Below are 25,128 nucleotides of genomic sequence, written 5' to 3'. Positions count from 1 at the left end.
CTGCTGACATTACCCTCACAGACTGGCCTCTAACACTGACATTACCCTCACAGACTGGCCTCTAACACTGACATTACCCTCACAGACTGGCCTCTAACACTGCTGACATTACCCACACAGACTGGCCTCTAACACTGACATTACCCTCACAGACTGGCCTCTAACACTGCTGACATTACCCTCACAGACTGGCCTCTAACACTGCTGACATTACCCACACAGACTGGCCTCTAACACTGACATTACCCACACAGACTGGCCTCTAATGCTGACATTACCCTCACAGACTGGCCTCTAACACTGACATTACCCTCACAGACTGGCCTCTAACACTGACATTACCCTCACAGACTGGCCTCTAACGCTGACATTACCCTCACAGACTGGCCTCTAACACTGACATTACCCTCACAGACTGGCCTCTAACGCTGACATTACCCTCACAGACTGGCCTCTAACGCTGACATTACCCTCACAGACTGGCCTCTAACGCTGACATTACCCTCACAGACTGGCCTCTAACACTGACATTACCCTCACAGACTGGCCTCTAACGCTGACATTACCCTCACAGACTGGCCTCTAACACTGACATTACCCTCACAGACTGGCCTCTAACATTGCTGACATTACCCTCACAGACTGGCCTCTAACACTGACATTACCCTCACAGACTGGCCTCTAACACTGACATTACCCACACAGACTGGCCTCTAACACTGCTGACATTACCCTCACAGACTGGCCTCTAACACTGACATTACCCTCACAGACTGGCCTCTAACACTGACATTACCCTCACAGACTGGCCTCTAACGCTGACATTACCCTCACAGACTGGCCTCTAACACTGACATTACCCTCACAGACTGGCCTCTAACACTGCTGACATTACCCTCACAGACTGGCCTCTAACACTGACATTACCCACACAGACTGGCCTCTAACACTGACATTACCCTCACAGACTGGCCTCTAACACTGACATCACCCTCACAGACTGGCCTCTAACACTGACATTACCCTCACAGACTGGCCTCTAACGCTGACATTACCCTCACAGACTGGCCTCTAACACTGACATTACCCTCACAAACTGGCCTCTAACACTGACATCACCCTCACAGACTGGCCTCTAACACTGACATTACCCTCACAGACTGGCCTCTAACACTGACATTACCCACACAGACTGGCCTCTAACACTGACATTACCCTCACAGACTGGCCTCTAACACTGACATTACCCTCACAGACTGGCCTCTAACACTGACATTACCCTCACAGACTGGCCTCTAACACTGACATTACCCTCACAGACTGGCCTCTAACGCTGACATTACCCTCACAGACTGGCCTCTAACACTGACATTACCCTCACAGACTGGCCTCTAACACTGACATTACCCTCACAGACTGGCCTCTAACGCAGACATTACCCTCACAGACTGGCCTCTAACACTGACATTACCCTCACATACTGGCCTCTAACACTGACATTACCCTCACAGACTGGCCTCTAACGCTGACATTACCCTCACAGACTGGCCTCTAACACTGACATTACCCTCACATACTGGCCTCTAACACTGACATTACCCTCACAGACTGGCCTCTAACGCTGACATTACCCTCACAGACTGGCCTCTAACGCTGACATTACCCTCACAGACTGGCCTCTAACGCTGACATTACCCTCACACTAACCCTTTTTTTAGTGGTTAGTTCATAACAAAAACCCTTTATTTAGTGGTCAGTTCATGATAAAAAACGTTTTTTTAGTGGTTAGTTAATGATATAAAACCTTTTTGACCGGTTAGTTCATGATAAAAAACATTTTTTAGTGGTTAGTTCATGACAATTTTTTTTTTAGTGGTTAGTTAATGATATAAAACCTTTTTGACCGGTCAGTTCATGATAAAAACCCTTTTTTTAGTGGTTAGTTCATGACAAAAACCCTTTTTTTAGTGGTTAGTTAATGATATAAAACCTTTTTGACCGGTTAGTTCATGATAAAAACTAGGGATGCTCGATATTGGCTTTTTTACCGATACCGATATTCCGATATTGTCCAACTCTTAATTTCCGATACCGATATCAACCGATACCGATATATGCAGGGTTTCCCCCCCCAAAAAACGGAATAATTTCAGGTAACTAATAATTTCACTGGATATATAACAATTTTTTTTTTTTTTTTTTTTTTTAAACAGATAGACCCATATTTTCCGATATCACATTTTACTGCCGATATCGGCCGATAATATCGGTCGGCCGATAATATCGGACATCCCTAATAAAAACCCTTTTTTTAGTGGTTAGTTCATGGCAAAAACCCTTTATTTAGTAGTCAGTTCATGATAAAAAAAACTTTATTTAGTGGTTAGTTAATGATATAAAACCTTTTTGACCGGTTAGTTCATGATAAAAACCCTTTTTTTAGTGGTTAGTTCATGACAAAAACCCTTTATTTAGTGGTCAGTTCATGATAAAAAAAACCTTTATTTAGTGCATAGTTAATGATATAAAACCTTTTTGACTGGTTAGTTCATGACAAAAACCCTTTATTTAGTGGTTAGTTCATGATAAAAACCCTTTTTTTTAGTGGTTAGTTCATGACAAAAACCCTTTTTTTAGTGGTTAGTTCATGATAAAAAACCCTTTGTTTAGTGGTTAGTTCATGATAAAAACCCTTTATTTTGTGGTCAGTTAATGATGAAAACCATTTATTTAGCATTCATTAGCACTTTGGATAATCTATTTGCGGGGGCGACACTGGCTCAGGAGGTAAAGCGGTCATCTGGTAATTGGAAGGTTCCCCGTTCGATTCCCGCTCCTCCCAGGCAGCGTGTCGAAGTGACACTTAACCCCCTAACTGCTCCCGATGAGCCGGTTGGCTCCTTGCGTGGTCGCCTCCGCCATCGGTGTGTGAATGTGTGAGGCGAATGTGAGGAACAAATTGTAAAGCGCTTTGGATAAATGTTGTTATATAAATGCACCACTTTACCATTTGCGGTGGTAGACAGACAGACAGACCTGTTCGCTGTATACAAACATACCGTGTTCTAGGGCTGGGCGATATGGCCAAAAATGATATCACAATATAGATATCGATAACGATATCATATCACTCGATATCTATAATTATCGATATTGTTTTAAGTATTAATTATAAATTTTTTTATTAAAAAAATTAAACAACAGATGTATGTTTATTTTGCAGCAATTATTTGTCGTTGCCGCCATCTTTAGTGGTACATCCCCTCACACTCCAGTTCTCAGGCTGCAGCTTACTGGTTTGAAAGCGAAAGTAAACCGGCTTCTCTGCTGGCTTTGGCTCCAGGGGAGTTGAACAGTTCTGGCTTTGCTAGTTTCTTTTCTATATTTTGGCGCTTTTTTGGTGGACAAACCACCGCACATGTGCACCGTGACTCGCGACTGGAGACTAGCTCTGCTAGCACACATAGCCAACTGTGTACAGACGGTTTCAAACTGTATTTTAAATTAGAAAGCAAACAAAATAAATGGACAAGAGAAAAATGTATCTCAATTTGGTCAGTATTGTCATTTGGACAAGCAAAGCCATTACTTTAAGTTGCAGGCAAGAAAGACAAGTCTGTCCACTGTCTCTGGTTTTAAAACTGCCCTGTTGCAGGTCACATATTTTTTTTATATTTCTTTTATTATCAATCGATATCGATTATTAAAATATATCGCGATAATTATTGTTATGTTTTATCGCCCCCAGCCCTACCGTGTTTGAGCCAATCAGCAATACCAACTGAGTGACTAAGTTTCCCCCTGCCTGCGCGAGCTGCTGCGCTAAAAAAGTATGACGGGCTCTATGGAGAAACCATGACACTCCCCTGACTACAAGTAGTTTGAAACGAAAACGGCTAGATGTTATTTAGCCAAATCAGCACGGCTGTGAGTGCGAGTCTTTCACCTTTTACACATGTAGCTTTGACATGGATTGATTGTTTAGATCGCTAACAAATGCAAATATATTGTAGTCTGTCCCGTTGTTCTGACCAGGATTACGTTCCTTTTGCCCCCTTGATGCGCGCCGCGCACTGAGTCTGACGTGGACAGAGAACAGGTCTATATCGCGGTGCTACACTGAGTCTGACGTGGACAGAGAACAGGTCTATATCACGGTGCTACACTGAGTCTGACGTGGACAGAGAACAGGTCTATATCACGGTGCTACACTGAGTCTGACGTGGACAGAGAACAGGTCTATATCACGGTGCTACACTGAGTCTGACGTGGACAGAGAACAGGTCTATATCACGGTGCTACACTGAGTCTGACGTGGACAGAGAACAGGTTCTATATCACGGTGCTACACTGAGTCTGACGTGGACAGAGAACAGGTCTATATCACGGTGCTACACTGAGTCTGACGTGGACAGAGAACAGGTCTATATCACGGTGCTACACCGAGTCTGACGTGGACAGAGAACAGGTCTATATCACGATCACGGTGCTACACTGAGTCTGACGTGGACAGAGAACAGGTCTATATCACGGTGCTACACTGAGTCTGACGTGGACAGAGAACAGGTCTACATCACGGTGCTACACTGAGTCTGACGTGGACAGAGAACAGGTCTATATCACGGTGCTACACCGAGTCTGACGTGGACAGAGAACAGGTCTATATCACGGTGCTACACTGAGTCTGACGTGGACAGAGAACAGGTCTATATCACGGTGCTACACTGAGTCTGACGTGGACAGAGAACAGGTCTATATCACGGTGCTACACTGAGTCTGACGTGGACAGAGAACAGGTCTATATCACGGTGCTACACTGAGTCTGACGTGGACAGAGAACAGGTCTATATCACGGTGCTACACTGAGTCTGACGTGGACAGAGAACAGGTTCTATATCACGGTGCTACACTGAGTCTGACGTGGACAGAGAACAGGTCTATATCACGGTGCTACACTGAGTCTGACGTGGACAGAGAACAGGTCTATATCACGGTGCTACACTGAGTCTGACGTGGACAGAGAACAGGTCTATATCACGGTGCACACCGAGTCTGACGTGGACAGAGAACAGGTCTATATCACGGTGCATAGGGCTGGGCGATAAAACGATAACGATAACTATCGCGATAAATTATTTCCTTGAAATAAACATGAAACGTGGTCGCAAAGTTTCGATATATCGATTTTCCAAGCTTGGATATGAGCACACGCACTAACAACCAATCGGTGAAGGAGATGGCGACAGCGAAGGAGACCCGCTCTGGGTAGAGAGGTAGGACTCAAGGAGTAAACATGGCTGGCTAGGATAATTAGCTTGCACGGTGCTATTTTATAGTTTACGTGCCGAGTGGGTGTGTGGCGTGAATTCTGAGGCCACGGTTATAGTAGTGTGGGGTATACGGTGGACGTCGTTGCAATGTATTGGGGCGAAACAGAGTATCTTAGGGTCATATTTAGTACATTGTCATGGGATACACCGCTTGTCGGCTAACTGCTAACGTGCGCGGACTGATGACGACATCAACTCGAGACATTCGCAGCAGCAAAACAAGTCTATTAATAGCCCGTCCATCGGCGCCGGGCATAAGAAGTTAATTAAACTTGACAGACATTATATCGACGATAATTATCGATATCGAGTTATATGAAAATAATTGTATAATTTTATCGCGATAACGTTTTTGGCCATATCGCCCAGCCCTAGCGGTGCACCGCCTCAAAATCAGCCCTGCGTCTGACCCGTCTGTCTTCTGCCCCGCCAGGACGAGGACGAGGTGGACCAGGGGACCATGGTGCGCGCCGGGACGGGGGACCTGGGGACCGTGCGGGTCGCCGGCTCGTTAGGCGGCACGGCGCGGACCATGATCGAGCACGGAGACTCGGGGACCATGGTGTCCCAGCTGGGAACCATGGTGATCAACTCTGACGAAGAGGACGACGACGAGGCCGGCACCATGAAACGTAAGGAAGAGACACACACACGCACACACGCACGCACACACACACACGCGCATACACACACACACACACACACACACACACACACACACACACACACACACACACACACACACACACACACACTTCGTCCTAATTTGATAGTTAAAGGGGCACTTCGCCAGAAAAAACAATGATGATTTATTTTACACATAATCTCACACTCATCGTCCAAGAACACAGTTTTCTACATTTTGAATTATGGCCGCCGGTGATGTCATTGCATCCGTGTGTTAATTACAGCTCCCATGAAATGATGTAGATGGAGAAACGGCGATACGTTTTCTTATAGGGACTGCTACATTATCATTTCATTGAGCTGTAATTAGCGCATTACACGGGTCCATCCAGTGTCCCCGATGACATCACTGGGCGGCCATATCCAAACTCTTTTACTCTCGATATAACGTGTCAAACGAAATCAAAGTGCGCACAACTGTGTGAGAGAGGTGGATATGAGCCCGGGATGCCCAATGGTGCACCCGAATGAAATAAGGAGGCAAAAATACCCTCAGTCTAAACTTAATATCAAGCCCTTTCATTTGACGTAGAAGCGCTGTTGCCGTTTTGCATCCCTCCAAAGCGAACATGCAGTTCAATTCAAATGGGGAAGCAAACCACAGTGAATGGTCATAAGTGTGTTACACTGAAGTCTGTGAGGCCCCCCAGGACCCTATGGCAGGCTACTGCTGAATCACGGTAATGTCTGTCAGAGCCACTAGAGGGCACCGTCACTCCGTTGCATTAGGCTGGATGCCCCAGCTCTGTCCTCGCTAGTATTCTGTGTGTGTGTGCATGTGTGTGTGTGCATGTGTGTGTGTGTGTGTGTGCACACGCCTGCTAATCAGCTACATAATTCAATCCCAGACAACTGCGCTGCAATAATGCAATATTCCTTAACCCTTTCACTACCACACTACCAAACGGTTAACCCTTTCACTGCGACACAGCACATAATGTTGACCCCGTTCACTGCCACGCGACAAATGGTTAACCCTTTCACTACCACACTACAGAATCTTCTGTAGTGTGGTAGTGAAAGGGTTAACTAAATGGGTCCAGAATGGGTTGTGCGTCCTGCCCGCGTGAATACTTTGGGCAGCCGAAGAGTGCTTCTGCGTTGCCGCGATTGGCCAGCGCCCTCCTTTGTGAATACCAGCTCTACGCTCGTTCAGGTGCTCGTTTGCGTGCTACGCCGCGCATGCGCATGAGGCTCCCCCAGGTTAATACGCCGCCCTGGTTAATCACAGAACACGCCATATTAGCAACGCTGCATCAGATATTTGTAAATGGGAGAAAAAGGAGTTTTTCATTGTTCAAGAGTGGATATATGTTGCAGAACATGCCTGTTAATTACCTTTTAAATATCTGTTATGTGGTTAGGGTATGTATGTCTTTTAAATAAATGCCCAGTGCTTTGTCACCACCTGTCAATCTGTTCTGTTATTTTATGCATAGCAAAACCTATTAATATTACCTATGTGTTGGCGGAATCGCGTCAATGTAGTGACGACAAAACCTATTAACCTATGTGTTGATGGGAATCGAATGCGCATGCGCGCGTTACCGGCATAGGGCGAAACGGGGGTAGGCGGGCATCGGCCAATCAGGGCAACGCGGAAGCACTCTTCGGCTGCCCAAAGTATTCACGCGTCCTGCCCTGTGTTCTGTTCAGGAAGCCGTGTAGTAGCAGACACAGACCAGCAGGGTACCATTCCAGTAGCCATGCTAGAGCAGACAGACACCCAGGCACAGCGGGCGTGAGCGGGGCATGTGTTGGTGCTGTGGAGCAGACACACCGGGCACAGCAGGCGTGAGCGGGGCATGTGTTGGTGCTGTGGAGCAGACACACCGGGCACAGCAGGCGTGAGCGGGGCATGTGTTGGTGCTGTAGAGCAGACACACCGGGCACAGCAGCGTGAGAGAGAGGGGCATGTGTTGGTGCTGTGGAGCAGACACACCGGGCACAGCAGCGTGAGAGAGAGGGGCATGTGTTGGTGCTGTAGAGCAGACACACCGGGCACAGCAGCGTGAGAGAGAGGGGCATGTGTTGGTGCTGTAGAGCAGACACACCGGGCACAGCAGCGTGAGAGAGAGGGGCATGTGTTGGTGCTGTAGAGCAGACACACCGGGCACAGCAGCGTGAGAGAGAGGGGCATGTGTTGGTGCTGTAGAGCAGACACACCGGGCACAGCAGCGTGAGAGAGAGGGGCATGTGTTGGTGCTGTAGAGCAGACACACCGGGCACAGCAGGCGTGAGAGAGAGGGGCATGTGTTGGTGCTGTAGAGCAGACACACCGGGCACAGCGTGAGAGAGAGGGGCATGTGTTGGTGCTGTAGAGCAGACACACCGGGCACAGCGTGAGAGAGAGGGGCATGTGTTGGTGCTGTAGAGCAGACACACCGGGCACAGCGTGAGAGAGAGGGGCATGTGTTGGTGCTGTGGAGCAGACACACCGGGCACAGCGTGAGAGAGAGGGGCATGTGTTGGTGCTGTGGAGCAGACACACCGGGCACAGCGGGCGTGAGAGAGAGGGGCATGTGTTGGTGCTGTGGAGCAGACACACCGGGCACAGCAGGCGTGAGAGAGAGGGGCATGTGTTGGTGCTGTAGAGCAGACACACCGGGCACAGCGGGCGTGAGAGAGAGGGGCATGTGTTGGTGCTGTAGAGCAGACACACCGGGCACAGCGTGAGAGAGAGGGGCATGTGTTGGTGCTGTAGAGCAGACACACCGGGCACAGCAGGCGTGAGAGAGAGGGGCATGTGTTGGTGCTGTAGAGCAGACACACCGGGCACAGCAGGCGTGAGAGAGAGGGGCATGTGTTGGTGCTGTAGAGCAGACACACCGGGCACAGCGTGAGAGAGAGGGGCATGTGTTGGTGCTGTAGAGCAGACACACCGGGCACAGCAGCGTGAGAGAGAGGGGCATGTGTTGGTGCTGTAGAGCAGACACACCGGGCACAGCGTGAGAGAGAGGGGCATGTGTTGGTGCTGTAGAGCAGACACACCGGGCACAGCGTGAGAGAGAGGGGCATGTGTTGGTGCTGTAGAGCAGACACACCGGGCACAGCGTGAGAGAGAGGGGCATGTGTTGGTGCTGTAGAGCAGACACACCGGGCACAGCGGGCGTGAGAGAGAGGGGCATGTGTTGGTGCTGTAGAGCAGACACACCGGGCACAGCGGGCGTGAGAGAGAGGGGCATGTGTTGGTGCTGTAGAGCAGACACACCGGGCACAGCGGGCGTGAGAGAGAGGGGCATGTGTTGGTGCTGTAGAGCAGACACACCGGGCACAGCGGGCGTGAGAGAGAGGGGCATGTGTTGGTGCTGTGGAGCAGACACACCGGGCACAGCGGGCGTGAGAGAGAGGGGCATGTGTTGGTGCTGTAGAGCAGACACACCGGGCACAGCGTGAGAGAGAGGGGCATGTGTTGGTGCTGTAGAGCAGACACACCGGGCACAGCGTGAGAGAGAGGGGCATGTGTTGGTGCTGTAGAGCAGACACACCGGGCACAGCGGGCGTGAGAGAGAGGGGCATGTGTTGGTGCTGTAGAGCAGACACACCGGGCACAGCGTGAGAGAGAGGGGCATGTGTTGGTGCTGTAGAGCAGACACACCGGGCACAGCGTGAGAGAGAGGGGCATGTGTTGGTGCTGTAGAGCAGACACACCGGGCACAGCGTGAGAGAGAGGGGCATGTGTTGGTGCTGTAGAGCAGACACACCGGGCACAGCGTGAGAGAGAGGGGCATGTGTTGGTGCTGTAGAGCAGACACACCGGGCACAGCGTGAGAGAGAGGGGCATGTGTTGGTGCTGTAGAGCAGACACACCGGGCACAGCGTGAGAGAGAGGGGCATGTGTTGGTGCTGTGGAGCAGACACACCGGGCACAGCGTGAGAGAGAGGGGCATGTGTTGGTGCTGTAGAGCAGACACACCGGGCACAGCGTGAGAGAGAGGGGCATGTGTTGGTGCTGTAGAGCAGACACACCGGGCACAGCGTGAGAGAGAGGGGCATGTGTTGGTGCTGTAGAGCAGACACACCGGGCACAGCGTGAGAGAGAGGGGCTGTGTTGGTGCTGTAGAGCAGACACACCGGGCACAGCGTGAGAGAGAGGGGCATGTGTTGGTGCTGTAGAGCAGACACACCGGGCACAGCGTGAGAGAGAGGGGCATGTGTTGGTGCTGTAGAGCAGACACACCGGGCACAGCGTGAGAGAGAGGGGCATGTGTTGGTGCTGTGGAGCAGACACACCGGGCACAGCGTGAGAGAGAGGGGCATGTGTTGGTGCTGTAGAGCAGACACACCGGGCACAGCGTGAGAGAGAGGGGCATGTGTTGGTGCTGTGGAGCAGACACACCGGGCACAGCGTGAGAGAGAGGGGCATGTGTTGGTGCTGTGGAGCAGACACACCGGGCACAGCGTGAGAGAGAGGGGCATGTGTTGGTGCTGTAGAGCAGACACACCGGGCACAGGGCTTCTGTGGGCGCTGCCACTGCATCTCCCAGTGTGTGTCTCATGGAGTCCTGCGTCCTGAGAGAATAGATTTGTATCATCACACCCAGGCATGCGTTGTTCATGGGACGGGGTAGCACGGTGTGCAAGCTCACTCGCTATTTGCATATCAATAGCGCCGGTCGTCAGGTGTGTTAAATACGTTCTCAGACACATTCACACCTAACATGTTGTGAAGACGTGTTACATTCCATTCGTAGAGGCATTAGGCACTGTCTTTAGTCTGTGCCCAAGCTTGGGGACATTAAATGCGCATTCGCGGGAGCGCGCGCACGCGCCGGGAGCGCGCGTGCACGTGGTGCGTGTCACCCCAGATGATTTCAATAACGCACCACTGATCACACCCACCTACCGCTCCGCGAGCCACGGTCGGTGTGAACTGAAGCGCACCGGAGAGACGCTGGTGCTGTTCAACGTCCGCTCCTCTTACACACACACACACACACGTCACACACACACACACTCCTCTCTCTCTTGCTCTCGCTGCACGTCTCTCTCTCTCCTCTCTCTCTCTCTCTCCTCTCTCTCTCGCTGCACATCTCTCTCTCTCTCCTCTCTTGCTCTCGCTGCACGTCTCTCTCTCTCCTCTCTCTCTCTCCTCTCTCTCTCGCTGCACATCTCTCTCTCTCCTCTCTTGCTCTCGCTGCACGTCTCTCTCTCTCCTCTCTCATCTCTCTCTCGCTGCACATCTCTCTCTCTCTCCTCTCTTGCTCTCGCTGCACGTCTCTCTCTCTCCTCTCTTGCTCTCGCTGCACGTCTATCTCTCCTCTCTTGCTCTCGCTGCACGTCTCTCTCTCCTCTCTTGCTCTCGCTGCACGTCTCTCTCTCTCCTCTCTTGCTCTCGCTGCACGTCTATCTCTCCTCTCTTGCTCTCGCTGCACGTCTCTCTCTCTCCTCTCTTGCTCTCGCTGCACGTCTCTCTCTCTCCTCTTGCTCTCACTGCACGTCTCTCTCTCTCCTCTCTTGCTCTCGCTGCACGTCTCTCTCTCTCTCCTTTCTCTCTCGCTGCACATCTCTCTCTCTCTCCTCTCTTGCTCTCGCTGCACGTCTCTCTCTCTCCTCTCTCTCTCTCCTCTCTCTCTCGCTGCACATCTCTCTCTCTCTCTCTCCTCTCTTGCTCTCGCTGCACGTCTCTCTCTCTCCTCTCTCTCTCTCCTCTCTCTCTCGCTGCACGTCTGTTTCTCTCTCTCCTCTCTTGCTCTCGATGCTTGATTGACGGAGGCGAATACTGCAGCCTGGGGCTGTGCGAGTTCATCCAAACTGATCAAATCATATGGACACAAAACTCCACTTATCCACTATTATGAATAAAACTCACTACAGGAGCGTATAGCCACTATTATGAATAAAACTCACTACAGGAGCGTATAGCCACCATTATGAATACAACTCACTACAGGAGCTACGTCCACCATTATGAATATATAATAGAGGATTCTGATGACATAAAAGTTTGAATTACTTTGATCGAATGATCTTTTACGTTGGATTTGTGCAAACTAGATGTGGGGGAAAAGTGACAGCCCTACAAGATACACACACAACGCACACACACTGCTCTCTCTCTCTCTCTCTCTCTCTCTCTCTCTCTTCTCTCTCTCTCTCTCTCTCTCTCTCTCACACACTCACTCACTCACTCACTCACTCACTCACTCACTCACTCACTCACTCACTCACTCACTCACTCACTCACTCACTCACTCACTCACTCACTCACTCACTCACTCTCACACACACACACTCCCTCCCTATCTCTCTCTCTCTCTCTCTCTCTCTCTCTCTATCTCTCTCTCTCTCTCTCTCTCTCTCTCTCTCTCTCTCTCTCTCTCTCTCTCTCTCTCTCTCTCTCTCTCTCTCTCTCTCTCTCTCTCTCTCTCTCTCTCTCTCTCTCCCCCCCCCCTCCCCCTCTCTCTGACACACACCCTGGTTGTCTTCTGATGTCCTGGTATCCTGTTAGTATGGATCCCTGCACTTGCCACCACATTAACACCGGAACATTCACACTCTTAATTCCATCAGCACTCCACTCTCCTGGAGGTGTGTGTGAGAGTAAGAGGGATGAAGTTGAGAGCTGACTCCTGAAAGACCACCTTTAACACATTGAGTGCCACGCCCCTTTGACCATATTATGGGCTAGAGTGCCAGCACTGAAGTCAATGGGAGGTCGGGGAAATTTGCGAAGGCTTAAACTATATCTTAAATTATGGGTCTAAAACACCCCTCGCTTATCAATGACTTGCTTGCAGTCAACATGTACGAAACGGATTGTTTTTTCATTGGTTCATTTCCGTTTTATACCGTTTTGAATACGAGTATAGTTTTGGAGAGTTCTAGAAATTCCGCAATAATAGCTCTTTAGTGGAATACACAAAACACGTTGTAATTTTTTGGTTGATTTATGAATTGTTTTCAAAACGCTAGATTATCAATAGTATATGTGTACTTATGCACGCTAGATAAGCGGGCTGAAAAATCTATTATCCATGACTTGGTCAGCGCTAACGTCATACACACACACACACAGACACGCTGCGATGGCTGAGAAAAAAACATCTGATTAACCCAATACTGGTAAAATAGAGTCCTTACCTCACATCAGATGTTCTGCAAAAAGATGAATCCAATTCCTGCTCGCCATTCCAAATATTGATCGTGTTTATTGATCCAACGTTATAGCACCAAAACACATAATCAACGCTGCTCCGAGCCTCGCCAGTCAATCTGGTAACACGATACTGCTTGCCAGAGATGGGAAAACCCTGGACCGGACTTTTTGTCTGATGCACATGGCCACCCAATCCAATCCAATGATGTGCATTACCATCCGGGAGACGATAGGCGGCGGTATTTGCCCTTTTCGAGCTCAGACCCATTCACAATGATAACGTCAGGCTGGATGGATGAAAAATTAATGGATATCGCTAATAAAAGAAATAACGATTAAACGACGAGGCACTCGACGCGTGGCGAGTTAGCACGACTAATCTCGTCGTTGGCACTCGATGTGTTAATTGGAGCCTAGACATCTTTGCTGGTCAGAGAGCTGGTTTTAGTGTTGGTTTAGGATTACAATCGGGGTTAGGTCGAGGTTAGTGTACGGATTAGTTGTAGTGCAGGGATGGGTACCGAATCAGGTACTTTTAAGGGTATCGACTAGGGATGTCCGATATTATCGGCCGATATTGGCATTAAAATGTGATATCGGAAAATATCGGTATCTGTTTTCAAAAAAAAATATATATATATATATATATATATATATATATTTTTTTTTTTTACATTTATTTAACCTTTATTTACCCAGGCAAGCAAGTAAGAACAAATTCTGATTTTATTTATAGTCAAAAGTATGCATATTGTTGTGTTAATTCCACAACAAGAGATATGTAATGTTAATTACCTGAAATTATTCCATTTTTTGGGGGGGGGGGGGGGGGGGGGGAACCCTGCATATATCGGTATCGGTTGATATCGGAAATTAAGAGTTGGACAATATCGGTATATCGGTATCGGTAAAAAAGCCAATATGGAACATCTCTACTCAAAACGCTTTACAATGGAATAACTGCATACAGCTTTTTAGTGTTGATGGCCCCTGTGAGAATCTAATCCCTAACCCAGGCAGTGTTAGTGCCTGCCTTGCTCAGAGGAACAAGCACTCCACCCGTCGAGTTATCTGGTTCTCGTCTGAGGTGACTAACGGTCTGAAGGAGCCGTCAGCCTCTAACAGTGGAGCTTTCCCCACATCGGTCAGCTCAACCTTGAATCACCGACTCCCACAAAATGTCAATCTCTCATTGTGTGAAATGGATTTGGAAGGAAACCATTATGTCAAGTTTGATTAATTATTTCTACATTTCTCCGCTCTCCTTCAGAAGTCTTGCTTCGTGACTTACGTTCCCAGTCGCAGGTGCTCTGGGCCTGATCACCACACGCTCTCGAGACGGAATACAAAATAGCAGAATACAAGATTAAGAAATTACAATATAATAATATAAATAAAGTTTTAATTAATATTAAGACTATTGTAATATCATCATGATTATTATAATAAAGTAAAATACATGATTATTTATAGTAAATTATTATTATTATTAACTATACTATTATTAACTGCTTCCTAGCTCCTTCCCTGCTTCCTAGCTCCTTCCCTGTTTCCTAGCTCCTTCCCTGCTTCCTAGCTCCTTCCCTCCTTCCCTGCTTCCTAGATCCTGTTCCTTTCACCTGCGAGGCTACCATCACGGCTGTCCCCTCCTTCTTTTTCTATCTCTTCCTTTCACCTGCGAGGCTACAGTCAGGTCTGTCCCCTCCTTCTTGTTCCGTCTCTTCACCCCGCTCAGCCCACTCCATCCCCAGACCAGTATGTTATTTTGCTCCAGTTTGCTGAGGTAAATAATGCATGTTTGTTTCTTTACCCATCCTACGTGTCCCAGAATTGTACTCTATGTAATGCATGCACCCACACGATCCTGCACGGCCCAGATGCTGCATTGCTTGTGTCAGCTTCTAGGACTAGTCTGCACCAAATGGACATCAGTATTTCAGATTATTTAGCCAGATATTGCAGTTGCAATTTGACACGCAAAATACATGTATAATTTTAAGTTTTTAAGTCTACTTTTGGTTCTGATGATGCTTGACAAGTGTCGCTGTAGTCCTACCACAGTGGTGTCCAGTGGGGGTTGTAGTCCTACCACAGTGGTGTCCAGTGGGGGTTGTAGTCCTACCACAGTGGTGTCCAGTGGGGGTTGTAGTCCTACCACAGTGGTGTCCAGTGGGGGTTGTAGTCCTACCACAGTGGTGTCCAGTGGGGGTTGTAGTCCTACCGCAGTGGTGTCCAGTGGGGGTTGTAGTCCTACCACAGTGGTGTCCAGTGGGGGTTGTAGTCCTACCACAGTGGTGTCCAGTGGGGGTTGTAGTCCTACCACAGTGGTGTCCAGTGGGGGTTGTAGTCCTACCACAGTGGTGTCCAGTGAGGGTTGTAGTCCTACCACAGTGGTGTCCAGTGGGGGTTGTAGTCCTACCACAGTGGTGTCCAGTGAGGGTTGTAGTCCTACCACAGTGGTGTCCAGTGGGGGTTGTAGTCCTACCACCGTGGAATCTAATCCCTAACCCAGGCAGTGTTACTGCCATGCTCAGAGGAACAAGCGCTCCACCCATTCAGCTACATAGAACCCCTAACCCAGGCAATGTCGTGTCATTTTTTGTCGAGTCAAAATGGCAGCTTTGAAAAGGGCCTTTAACTACTTACGCATCGGGCAAAAATGGGGCTAGTTTTGCATAAAACACGTGACTATTGCATACCGTCGGAATAGAACATGCAATGCAAACTAGTTTAGTTCTAGCTCAAATATAATTCAGTTAATGTCTCTTGTTTTTATTAATTTTTTTTTTAAATGTATCCTTACAGATGGCTGAGGGTGGAAGAAGTAAGGTGTTATAAAATTATTTATATATACAGTATATATATCATACTCTGGACTACTACTGGAGTGATCATATCCTTCTACCAGTAGTACTCCCTAATATCTGTATTGGCCCCTGAAATCCAGTATCAGTCTTAAAGTGAGTTTGTGCGTCTAGTTTTAAAGTGAGTTTGTGCGTCTAGTTTTAAAGTGAGTTTGTGCGTCTAGTTTTAAAGTGAGTTTGTGCGTGTAGGAGCACTTACATGAGTGCCTTTACACTGTTTCACCATTAATTTATTAAGTTGTAAACTAGAGTGGGAGACTACGGGCTAAACTATGGTCTTCGCATGAGCCTCACCTGCTTGTATCTACTCACTGTCGAGAAATGATCCATATGGGGTTGAACGGTGGCTGATTTCATTAAAGTACGTGCTCTCTCAAGGTCGATGCGCTCGGCGGCGTAAGCGAGTGCTGAAGTGCCCGGCGAGAGGGGAATTCAGAGTCAAACGGATGGCTATTCATTCCTTGCCTGACAGAGAGAACAGAACAGTCCAATGCAGGCAAAGGAGAACAGGAAGGACATGTCAACGAAACCCAAGAAATGTGAGCTGGTGTGTGTGGCCCAAAAGGCTGTCGTCGCCAACCCCAGAACAGGCCCCTGATTAGGGTTGTGTGTTGAGAACCCGTGCCAGACGTCCAAGAACGGGGTGCAATCGATAACAAACTCAACACGCTGATCGAATCCTAACTAGAGCCTATCTGTGTCGTGTTCCCCATATAGACGAGTCGACTGCATTCGGGGGTGTTTTGCCAACTGCCGCGACTGCTTTCTTTGTTTGCTTGAACCTTTACTCGCATTATAGGGCCGGTTAGCTCGATACACTTCCCCTGCTACTCGCTCACATTCACGTCCACTATCCGAGACTGTTCACACATCAAAGTGATGGAAAGGTGTTATTTTGATGGGACATTTTGAAATGTTAAATCTTTAGCATGAGGACATTATCATATCTTCCCATGTAGATAGCAGGGAGCTCTGGAGTGATCACCTTCTACTGGTAGTTATAACGGAGAGCTCTGTAGTGATCACCTTCTACTAGTAGTTATAGCAGAGCTCTGTAGTGATCACCTTCTACTAGTAGTTATAGCAGAGCTCTGGAACCAGCCCTTGAGGACAGTGAGGTGGGAGGTTTGTCAGGGTTCGCACAAGGTCCTTGAAGTGCTTAAAGTACTTGATTAAAAAAAAAAAAAAATCAAGGCCTGGAATTCCTTGAAAACAGCCCATTTCTTAACAAGGTGCTTAAAAAGTAATTGAAATTCAAATCAACCATTCACATTGAAAGTTGTGTTCATCCATGATAAAATTGTTCTGAATCAAGAAATATAATTCCTTTTAAAGTGTAGCTAATTCTCGGAAATTGGTTTTAAGCCATACATATTGGATCAGATAATTTTTCTAGAAAAAACAGCATTTAAAAGTGAATTGTATCCTTTTAAATGCCCCTTTAAAATAAAAAAGAGTGCTTGTATAAGTACTTGAAAGTCCTTGCATTTTATTTTGCAATGTATGTGGGAACCCTGGTTTGTTGTTTGCTGTATCTTACTGTTCAGCGTGGCCTCGAGCCAGCGAGCCAGTGGAACATTTATCATATTATATAATATTTTAACATTTAGTTAGGGGTGGGAATCACCAGAGGCCCCGCGATACAATAATCACAATTACATTATTTCCTTTTTTTCAATATTTGTCCTGAATGGAAAACGTTGTCAACATCTGCAGTCTGTTTCATCTAATAAGATAACATGTTCAGTCTGTTCACCTCATTCCTGTCACTTTTATTGCAGCAAAATGGGGAAAAAGCTAAAACTAGATTTTAATCGAACCTAAAGCAAGCGGTGAAGACGGCAAACCTCTGTGCCGAGAGCTCCGGCAACCCGACCACTAAACCATCAACACGGATGTTACTAATACCTTTATCTCAGACACCAGTGGGTTTTCATCAACTCTAAGCATATTGAAAGGTTCCCATATGGACCCGACCTTTTCTCCATAGGCACTTGGCACCGTGGTCGCCAGCACCGCTGGTTATTAAAACCATACATCAAGGCTTGAGCTGTGCTGGAGGTTTCTTCTTCTGCTTCTTCGTTCTGCAGCGAGGTGTTTAGTCTCCTGGGCTCCTGGGCTCCTGGGCTCCTGGCTCTAGTAGAACACTCCTCACGTCACGTAGGGACCAGACCCACATGGGGCCACTTTCTGTCCTCGCCCACATAGTCTTAAGCAATGAGGAACAACATTGATCATACTTTGGGCTGCTTGCTTTGCTTTCTAATCGAGTCACCAGAGTTTTTCATCTGGTCTGGTCATTTTTAGCATGGTGTTATTCACTGTCAAAGATGCAAAGACAAATCATAATTTATATTCTCCTTTTTGTTTCATCACAAAATCTCAAGCCTAGTAACAGACACAAGATTCCTGACACTGTGAATACATTCCCTGAGGTCCATAGATGTCCCTAGATACCATGAACATGCAAATGGACCTTGTAGAAGTGGAGCAATCTTCCATTTACTTAGGTATGTATTTTTAGGCGGATTTTCAGAAAATACGGCTAGGGCTTAAGAGGTTAAGATGTGCTCAGCATGGTAGTATTACAACCAGTCTTCCACTTTTGGCCACTGAGCAGCTCCACTAGAGGGGTTCAGGCTTGTATGTTCCTTGCTCAAGGGCATGTAATGGTTGTTATTCAGACCCACCAGGAGGTTCTTTTGTGAATACTGCTGTCCCAACATGCTTGATGTTGTTTTCAGTGTTTTTTATTGCGGGAAAATTCTCTGGATATTGTGAAAATTGCAAGTCCAAATTATTTTTTTTATAAAAAGATTGTCGCTACAATGTTGCAAGATAATATTAAGGTAGACAGTGAAGTAGGGCTGCAACTAACGATTATTTTGGTAGTCGACTAATCTAACGATTATTTCTGTCACACCCTCCATCTCTGCTTCCTGTGGGCGCGGCTCCTTTTCCGGGCTCTTAGCAGACTTCTTAGCTTAACATAACAGACCGACAGTAAGTTTGGGGGGACTAATGGGATAACTGGGGTTGCAACAAAAGTGCAACTAGGGCTAAAAACACAATGCAATAAAATAATGATAATAATAAATAATATATCCTTCTTAGCAGACTTCTTAGCTTAACATCCCAGGGAACTAATGGGATAACTGGGGATGTTGTTTGCTCCTGACAAGAGTCTCAAAGTCTGGGGTGATGGTAGACAAAGCAACTCTGAGGTCATGCTCAATGTCCAATCTGTTCCTCTGCTTTGTCTCCAGCTGGACCAGAGCTGAGAAGGCACTTTTCACAAAGATAGGTAGTGCAAAAAAAAAATATTATAGAAAAAAAAATATATATATATATATACCATATATATATTCTTTTTAACGACGCATCGACGCAAAGATTCGGCGCCGACGAGTTTTTATGATCGACGTCGTCGATTATGTCGACTAATCGTTGCAGCCCTACAGTGAAGTGTTTGCACTACGGTAATCTCCATGAGCCATTTCTGGACTAATGAGAAAATGGCAAATCTGTAATGACGACGATCGCTCTTATTAAAGTGAATGTTGTGAATGAGTGGAGTTGCCATGAGTCTGCATCTGCTGTTGAGCGTTGGCCTGTATCATCTCCTCCGAGTGCTTTAGAGTGAGGCGCGTTGGATAACCACAACACAAAAGTATTTCATTTTTTTTACTTCATTGGGCATTTCAATCCAGTGAAGCATCATTCTAAATGTTGTGCATTATGCAGATGAAGTGCCATTATGAAAGCTGTTAATCACACGCATGATGAAACGCAGCGTCGGGGTGAGATCACACTGTGCAGCTACTCCAGCCTTCACTCCTAACGTTGAAGACCTCTATGAATCCAGCCGAGCAAACGGCAGATATGATAAATACACAGGGTCATTATTAGGGTTGGGTACCAGTTCACATTTGAACCGGTACCCGTGAATCGATACCGGTACCCAGCGGTACCTTTTTTTTCTCGCTACTTTACTCTCTAAAAATGTAATCTACCTACCTCGGTTGTAAAAATGTGTCCAAACTTCAAATTATTTATTATCATTATTATTTATTTAGAACAATTTGTTAACCCTTTCTCTGCCACGCTTATATCCATCCTTATACCGTCCTCTGCCAGCTCTATTTGTCTATGGAGATGTTCCCCTTCTTTGCAGGGCTATAACTTTTTTAATTGTATTGCTAAATTGACATTACTATGGCCCATTCAACGTCAAGTATCTATCGTTTAGGATGTAGCAACGTTCTACTTTTCATTCACATATTGATACTAAAATACGGTCTAAAGTATAAATATGTTTTTATCGTTTTCTGCAGCATTCTGCAGAACGTGAGTTATAGCCCTAAATACATATATTAGATCATCAAATGTAGTTTGATACCGATTGACGTCAGATAAAAAATTTCAATTGTACAAGGTCCTACACGTCATGCCTCATCATCTGCTGGTGACCGGAGGGGGGGGGGGTTTATAAGTCCGTGGCCGACGTTAAATCATTTATTTAGTATGGGTGATATGTTGATCGGAGCAGTGTGTATGTTTAATAATAATCAAACACGCTGAAACTCACCGCAGCTTCCTCGTAGCGTTGGGCGATCAGCGTGGAGCAGGATGTTCGCTATTATGGGATGTTGATATATGCGATCCATTTCCAGGTTGTATAATAATATATACGTCCAAATCATGTTGTTTATCGAGTTATTGGCAACGGATCGCTATCTAGTGTATCAAGCTGGAGTCCCGATAGCGAGTGGCCGGACGAAATATGGGTGAGCACCACTTCCTGCGCGTCACTTCCGGTTTTGGCGATTTGCCGATCGGCCACCAGATGGCGGTCTTGAACCGTTGGAGAGTTGAGAGGAGATCAACAGCAAGTCTCGAGTCTCCGTGGGTGAAATATGATTGCCATGACAGATTTTTGAAATATTGATCTCAAAGACGCTGTAAGACGTCATTGGCAGATTACGCATGGCGAGGAATGACGTCTAAAGTCGTCCTTGGCGATTAAAGGGTTAATATATATATATATATATATATATATATATATATATATATATATATATACACAGTACACACACATCTTTAAATAAAAAATAATCTTTTTCAAAATAAAACGATTAAACAAACCACTCTAGCAGCAATGAACTATTCTGTGTAACTAAAAGGTACACATCTATATATTTAAATAAATAAAGGTATTGTATTTTACAAAATAACAAGTATAAAACGATTAAACAAACCACGCAAGACGATATAAATAACTACAATCAGAATCCGTAACCAGTAACCACACTTGCGACCGCTTTCGGCTTGCCATTGCCCCGGCTGCTTTGTTGTTGTTGAATCATGTCAAATCCTAGGTAAGCGTGTATCGTGCGTACACGTGAACGTTGACGTGAACATGCGGCACACTTCATAGGTTTCGTTTCGCGGTAAACGAAACGTTTAAAAAAAAAATAAACAAAAAATAAACGTTTGCATTACTGAAATGTGGCACCGTGGATCTCACGTGAATTGGTACTCTGTAGTACCGACGTGATTCGGTCAATACCCTTAAAAGTACCGGAATCGGTACCCATCCCTAGTCATTATGAGAATGGATTCAACGGTCATTTAAAAAATTGTTGATCATGGCAATGTTATGAATTGAGTTGTCTGCCTTACTTTCTTCCTTCCTTTCCTTTCCTTCCTTCCTTCCTTCCTTCCTTCCTTCCTTCCTTCCTTCCTTCCTTCCTTCCTTCCTTCCTTCCTTCCTTCCTTCCTTCCTTCCTTCCTTCCTTCCTTCCTTCCTTCCTTCCTTCCTTCCTTCCTTCCTTCCTTCCTTCCTTCCTCCCTTCCTTCCTTCCTTCCTTCCCTTCCTTCCTTCCTTCCTTCCTTCCTTCCTTCCGAGTCGTTCGTTTCTGTAATGCGTCACACAAATAAGATAAGATATTCCTTTATTGGATAATGGATGGATTATCCAATGGGGGGTCCGGGATGGGGGGGTACGAGCTAGAGCATATGTGTGTAGGTTTTTAGATAACGGGTATTAAGGGTATATCCTGTATAAGACAATTAACTAAAATGTGATTTCATTGGATGTGCACTGTCAACTAATACTTGTATATCTTATCATGTGTTGTCATGTTTGTTTATGTGTTTGTTTAAAAAATAATAAAAAAATAAAATACAAAAAAGATATTCCTTTATTGATCCCCTTGGGGAAATTCAGGCATCATAGCAGCATGGGGGGAGGGGAGGTACAGGTAGTAGAAGACATGATACAGGTCATACAATTATAGTACAGTAGAAAAGTAAAGAATAGGCAGTGTAAGCAATATCACAATATAATTAGCTCTATGCATATGAGCTAGTAGGCAGTGTAGGTCAAGGTGCAGATGAGGGTCTGTATGCCCCATCAGTTATATTATGCATTACAATAAATATAGTTACAATAGACACTAGAATCTAGATATATACTAGTATATATACAGTATGCATACAGTTGGCAGTATGGCGTGGTGTATGTCATACATTTTACAATTCTGATACAGAATCGATGTTTTCTGATCTGTAGATGACCCCTGGAGAGGTGAACCGTTCCATTTCCATCTCTGGTGGATGCCGGGGGAAATAATTCACTGGTCCATTAGTCGGTTGTTACAAATTTATTAGGTAAAATAGGAGATTGGCTCAGAGAAGACACAACGAGCACCTGGCCGGGGGGGGGGGGGGGGGGGGGTCCCGTAATGAGTGCAATGAGCCCCTGGCTGGGGGGGGGGGGGGGGGGGGTCCCGTAATGAGTGCAATGAGCCCCTGGCTGGGGGGGGGGTCCTGTAATCAGCACCCAGATCCATAGTATACGTAGATATTTCTGCATGACGGGAAGGGGTGGGGCCAGGTGACAAGGTTATCCCCCAAGGGGATCAATAAAGGAATATCTTATCTTTGACCTTGACCTTTTTACACTGCCTACTCACCCATATGCGCATGTCCAGAGTTAATTATATTGTTTACACTAACTAATAATTTTTTAATTTTTTTTTATTTAATTTTTTTTTTTTTTTTTTTACTTCTCCACTGTACTATAATTCTATGACCTGTATCATGTCTTCTACTACCTGTACTAGGGATGGGCATTTTAAAGAAAAATCCAGATCGATTGATCGCATGCTATACTCGAGTGATCGTGTATTACTCGGAAAGGGAAAAAATACTTAAAATATTTAAATGATATATATATATATATATATATATATATATATATATATATTATATTTTTTTACTTATTTTTGTTCATTCACGTATATATGTTTAAGGAAACCAACAAACAGTTATAATCTTACACATACATGTGAAACAAATATGTATTCTCATAGCTACGAGTAATCGAGTAATGGATTACTCACGCCCATCCCTAACCTGTACCTCCCCCCCCATGCTGCTATGCTGCCTGAATTTCCCCAAGGGGATCAATAAAGGAATATCTTATCTTACACTTTGACCTTGACCTTTGTACACTGCCCACTTGCCCATATGTGTACATCCAGAGTTAATTATATTGTTATATTGTTTACACTAACCCTATTAACACATTCAGCGCCAGAGGTCCGTGTGTGCCAGCGCTTTAATGAATGGGGATACATGCCGGCGTTTGCAGTGCTAAAACGATAGTAAATATCATAGCTATGGATATAAAACTATTGCCCATTTGACATCGAGTATCTATCGTTCAATTTGTGAAAAAGAAATAATTTTTTTCATCCATACATTCCCGTTTTATACCGTGGTGAATATGAGTATAGTTTTAGAGTAATTCTGTGTAATCCCAGGAAACGCTGCTAAGCAGCGTTTAGTGCATTTCCCTAGAAACCGTGCCATTCCTCGCCTGGATCAACAATCGATCTGAAATCAACGCTATATTATTGGTATTATGTTTCATCATGCATGCATGAAAGGGTGGGGCGTTTCTATGCTTCGATCGTCACCAACGGCATACGTTGTGGATTAACGTTACAATAAGACTTTCGGATCACAACGAATGCATGCTCGGATCAACGCAAGATTGATACCATATATGACCTGTATCATGTCTTCTACTACCTGTACCTCCCCTCCCCATGCTGCTATGATGCCTGAATTTCCCCAAGGGGATCAATAAAGGAATACCTTATCTTATTCCGGAAGAGGGGGGGGAGAGGGGCTGTTAGGGAAGGTGGGTGGGGGCTTTAGGTGAGACTGATTGATCAGGGGAGATGGGAAGACTGATTGATCAGGGGAGATGGGGAGACTGATTGATCAGGGGAGATGGGGAGACCGGATGTGGGTATTGGAGAACAACAGTAACGTGTCATCTTCCTATGTCGGAGTGTCTTTGGTTAAAAGTCTTCTCCTGTGACCTCGTCATCGGCCCACTCCAACTGTGCCCGTGTCTCAAAGTGCACCCTGTACACTCCCTACTAAATAGTACATTATGTAGTGTAAATGGTGCATAATATATATAGTGCTTTTACAATTTTTGTTCCTCACATTTGTACCCGTTCACACACCGACGGCGGAGCAGACGTACACGTTTAAATGCATAAATCATAAACATCAATAGTTATGTATGGTGTGTTCCCAGATGGTCGTTTATTACATTTGTTATTTTTCTGGTACCTAATATCAGAATATTCTGTGGTTGGGAGACTAGTACTGAACAGTAAGAAACCTTTCAGAAAGCAAGGAGGGATGAACTCGTATTATTGTTATTTTTACATTTTCCCAGTAAAAAGTCACAAACATGCTAATTCTTCTAGCCAAATCTGTCTCTCTTTCTCTCTCTCCATCTCTATCTATTTCTCTCTCTCTATCTCTCCCTCTCTCTGTGTGTCTCTATCTCTGTCTCCATGTCTGTCTCTCTCTCTCTCTCCCCCCACACACTCTGTCCATGTATTGCTTTTTATCACTTTATCTACTTTGCTATCTATCTGCCCCCTCCCTTTTTCTCTCCCATCTCTCTTTCTCTCCCTCGATCCCATCTCTCCCCATCTTACCCTCTCTGACTCTTTCTCCCATCCCTCTTTCTTTGTCTATCTCTCCCATCCTTCTCTCCCTCTCTCTGACACTTTCTCCCATCCCTCTTTCTTTTTATATCTCTCCCATCCTTGTC

At 46.0% G+C, this 25,128-nt stretch overlaps 1 protein-coding gene across 1 annotated transcript in view; it reads left to right on the top strand.

Annotated features, from left to right (window-relative positions):
* The window catches only part of LOC311231220 (serine/threonine-protein kinase 4-like), a 93,775-nt gene that overhangs the window by 42,748 nt on the left and 25,899 nt on the right, over positions 1–25,128 (top strand). Inside the window, exon 9 of the mRNA XM_084317763.1 lies at positions 5,764–5,962. Within this exon, the coding sequence (XP_084173889.1) occupies positions 5,764–5,962 (199 nt within the window). The remainder of the gene's footprint in view (positions 1–5,763; positions 5,963–25,128) is intronic.

The sequence above is a fragment of the Notolepis coatsorum genome (assembly GCF_963971535.1).
Source record: "Notolepis coatsorum genome assembly, chromosome: 6".
Classification (NCBI taxonomy): domain Eukaryota; kingdom Metazoa; phylum Chordata; class Actinopteri; order Aulopiformes; family Paralepididae; genus Notolepis; species Notolepis coatsorum.
Note: the sequence above shows the minus strand (reverse complement) of the source record. Positions and strands in the feature narration are given on the sequence as shown.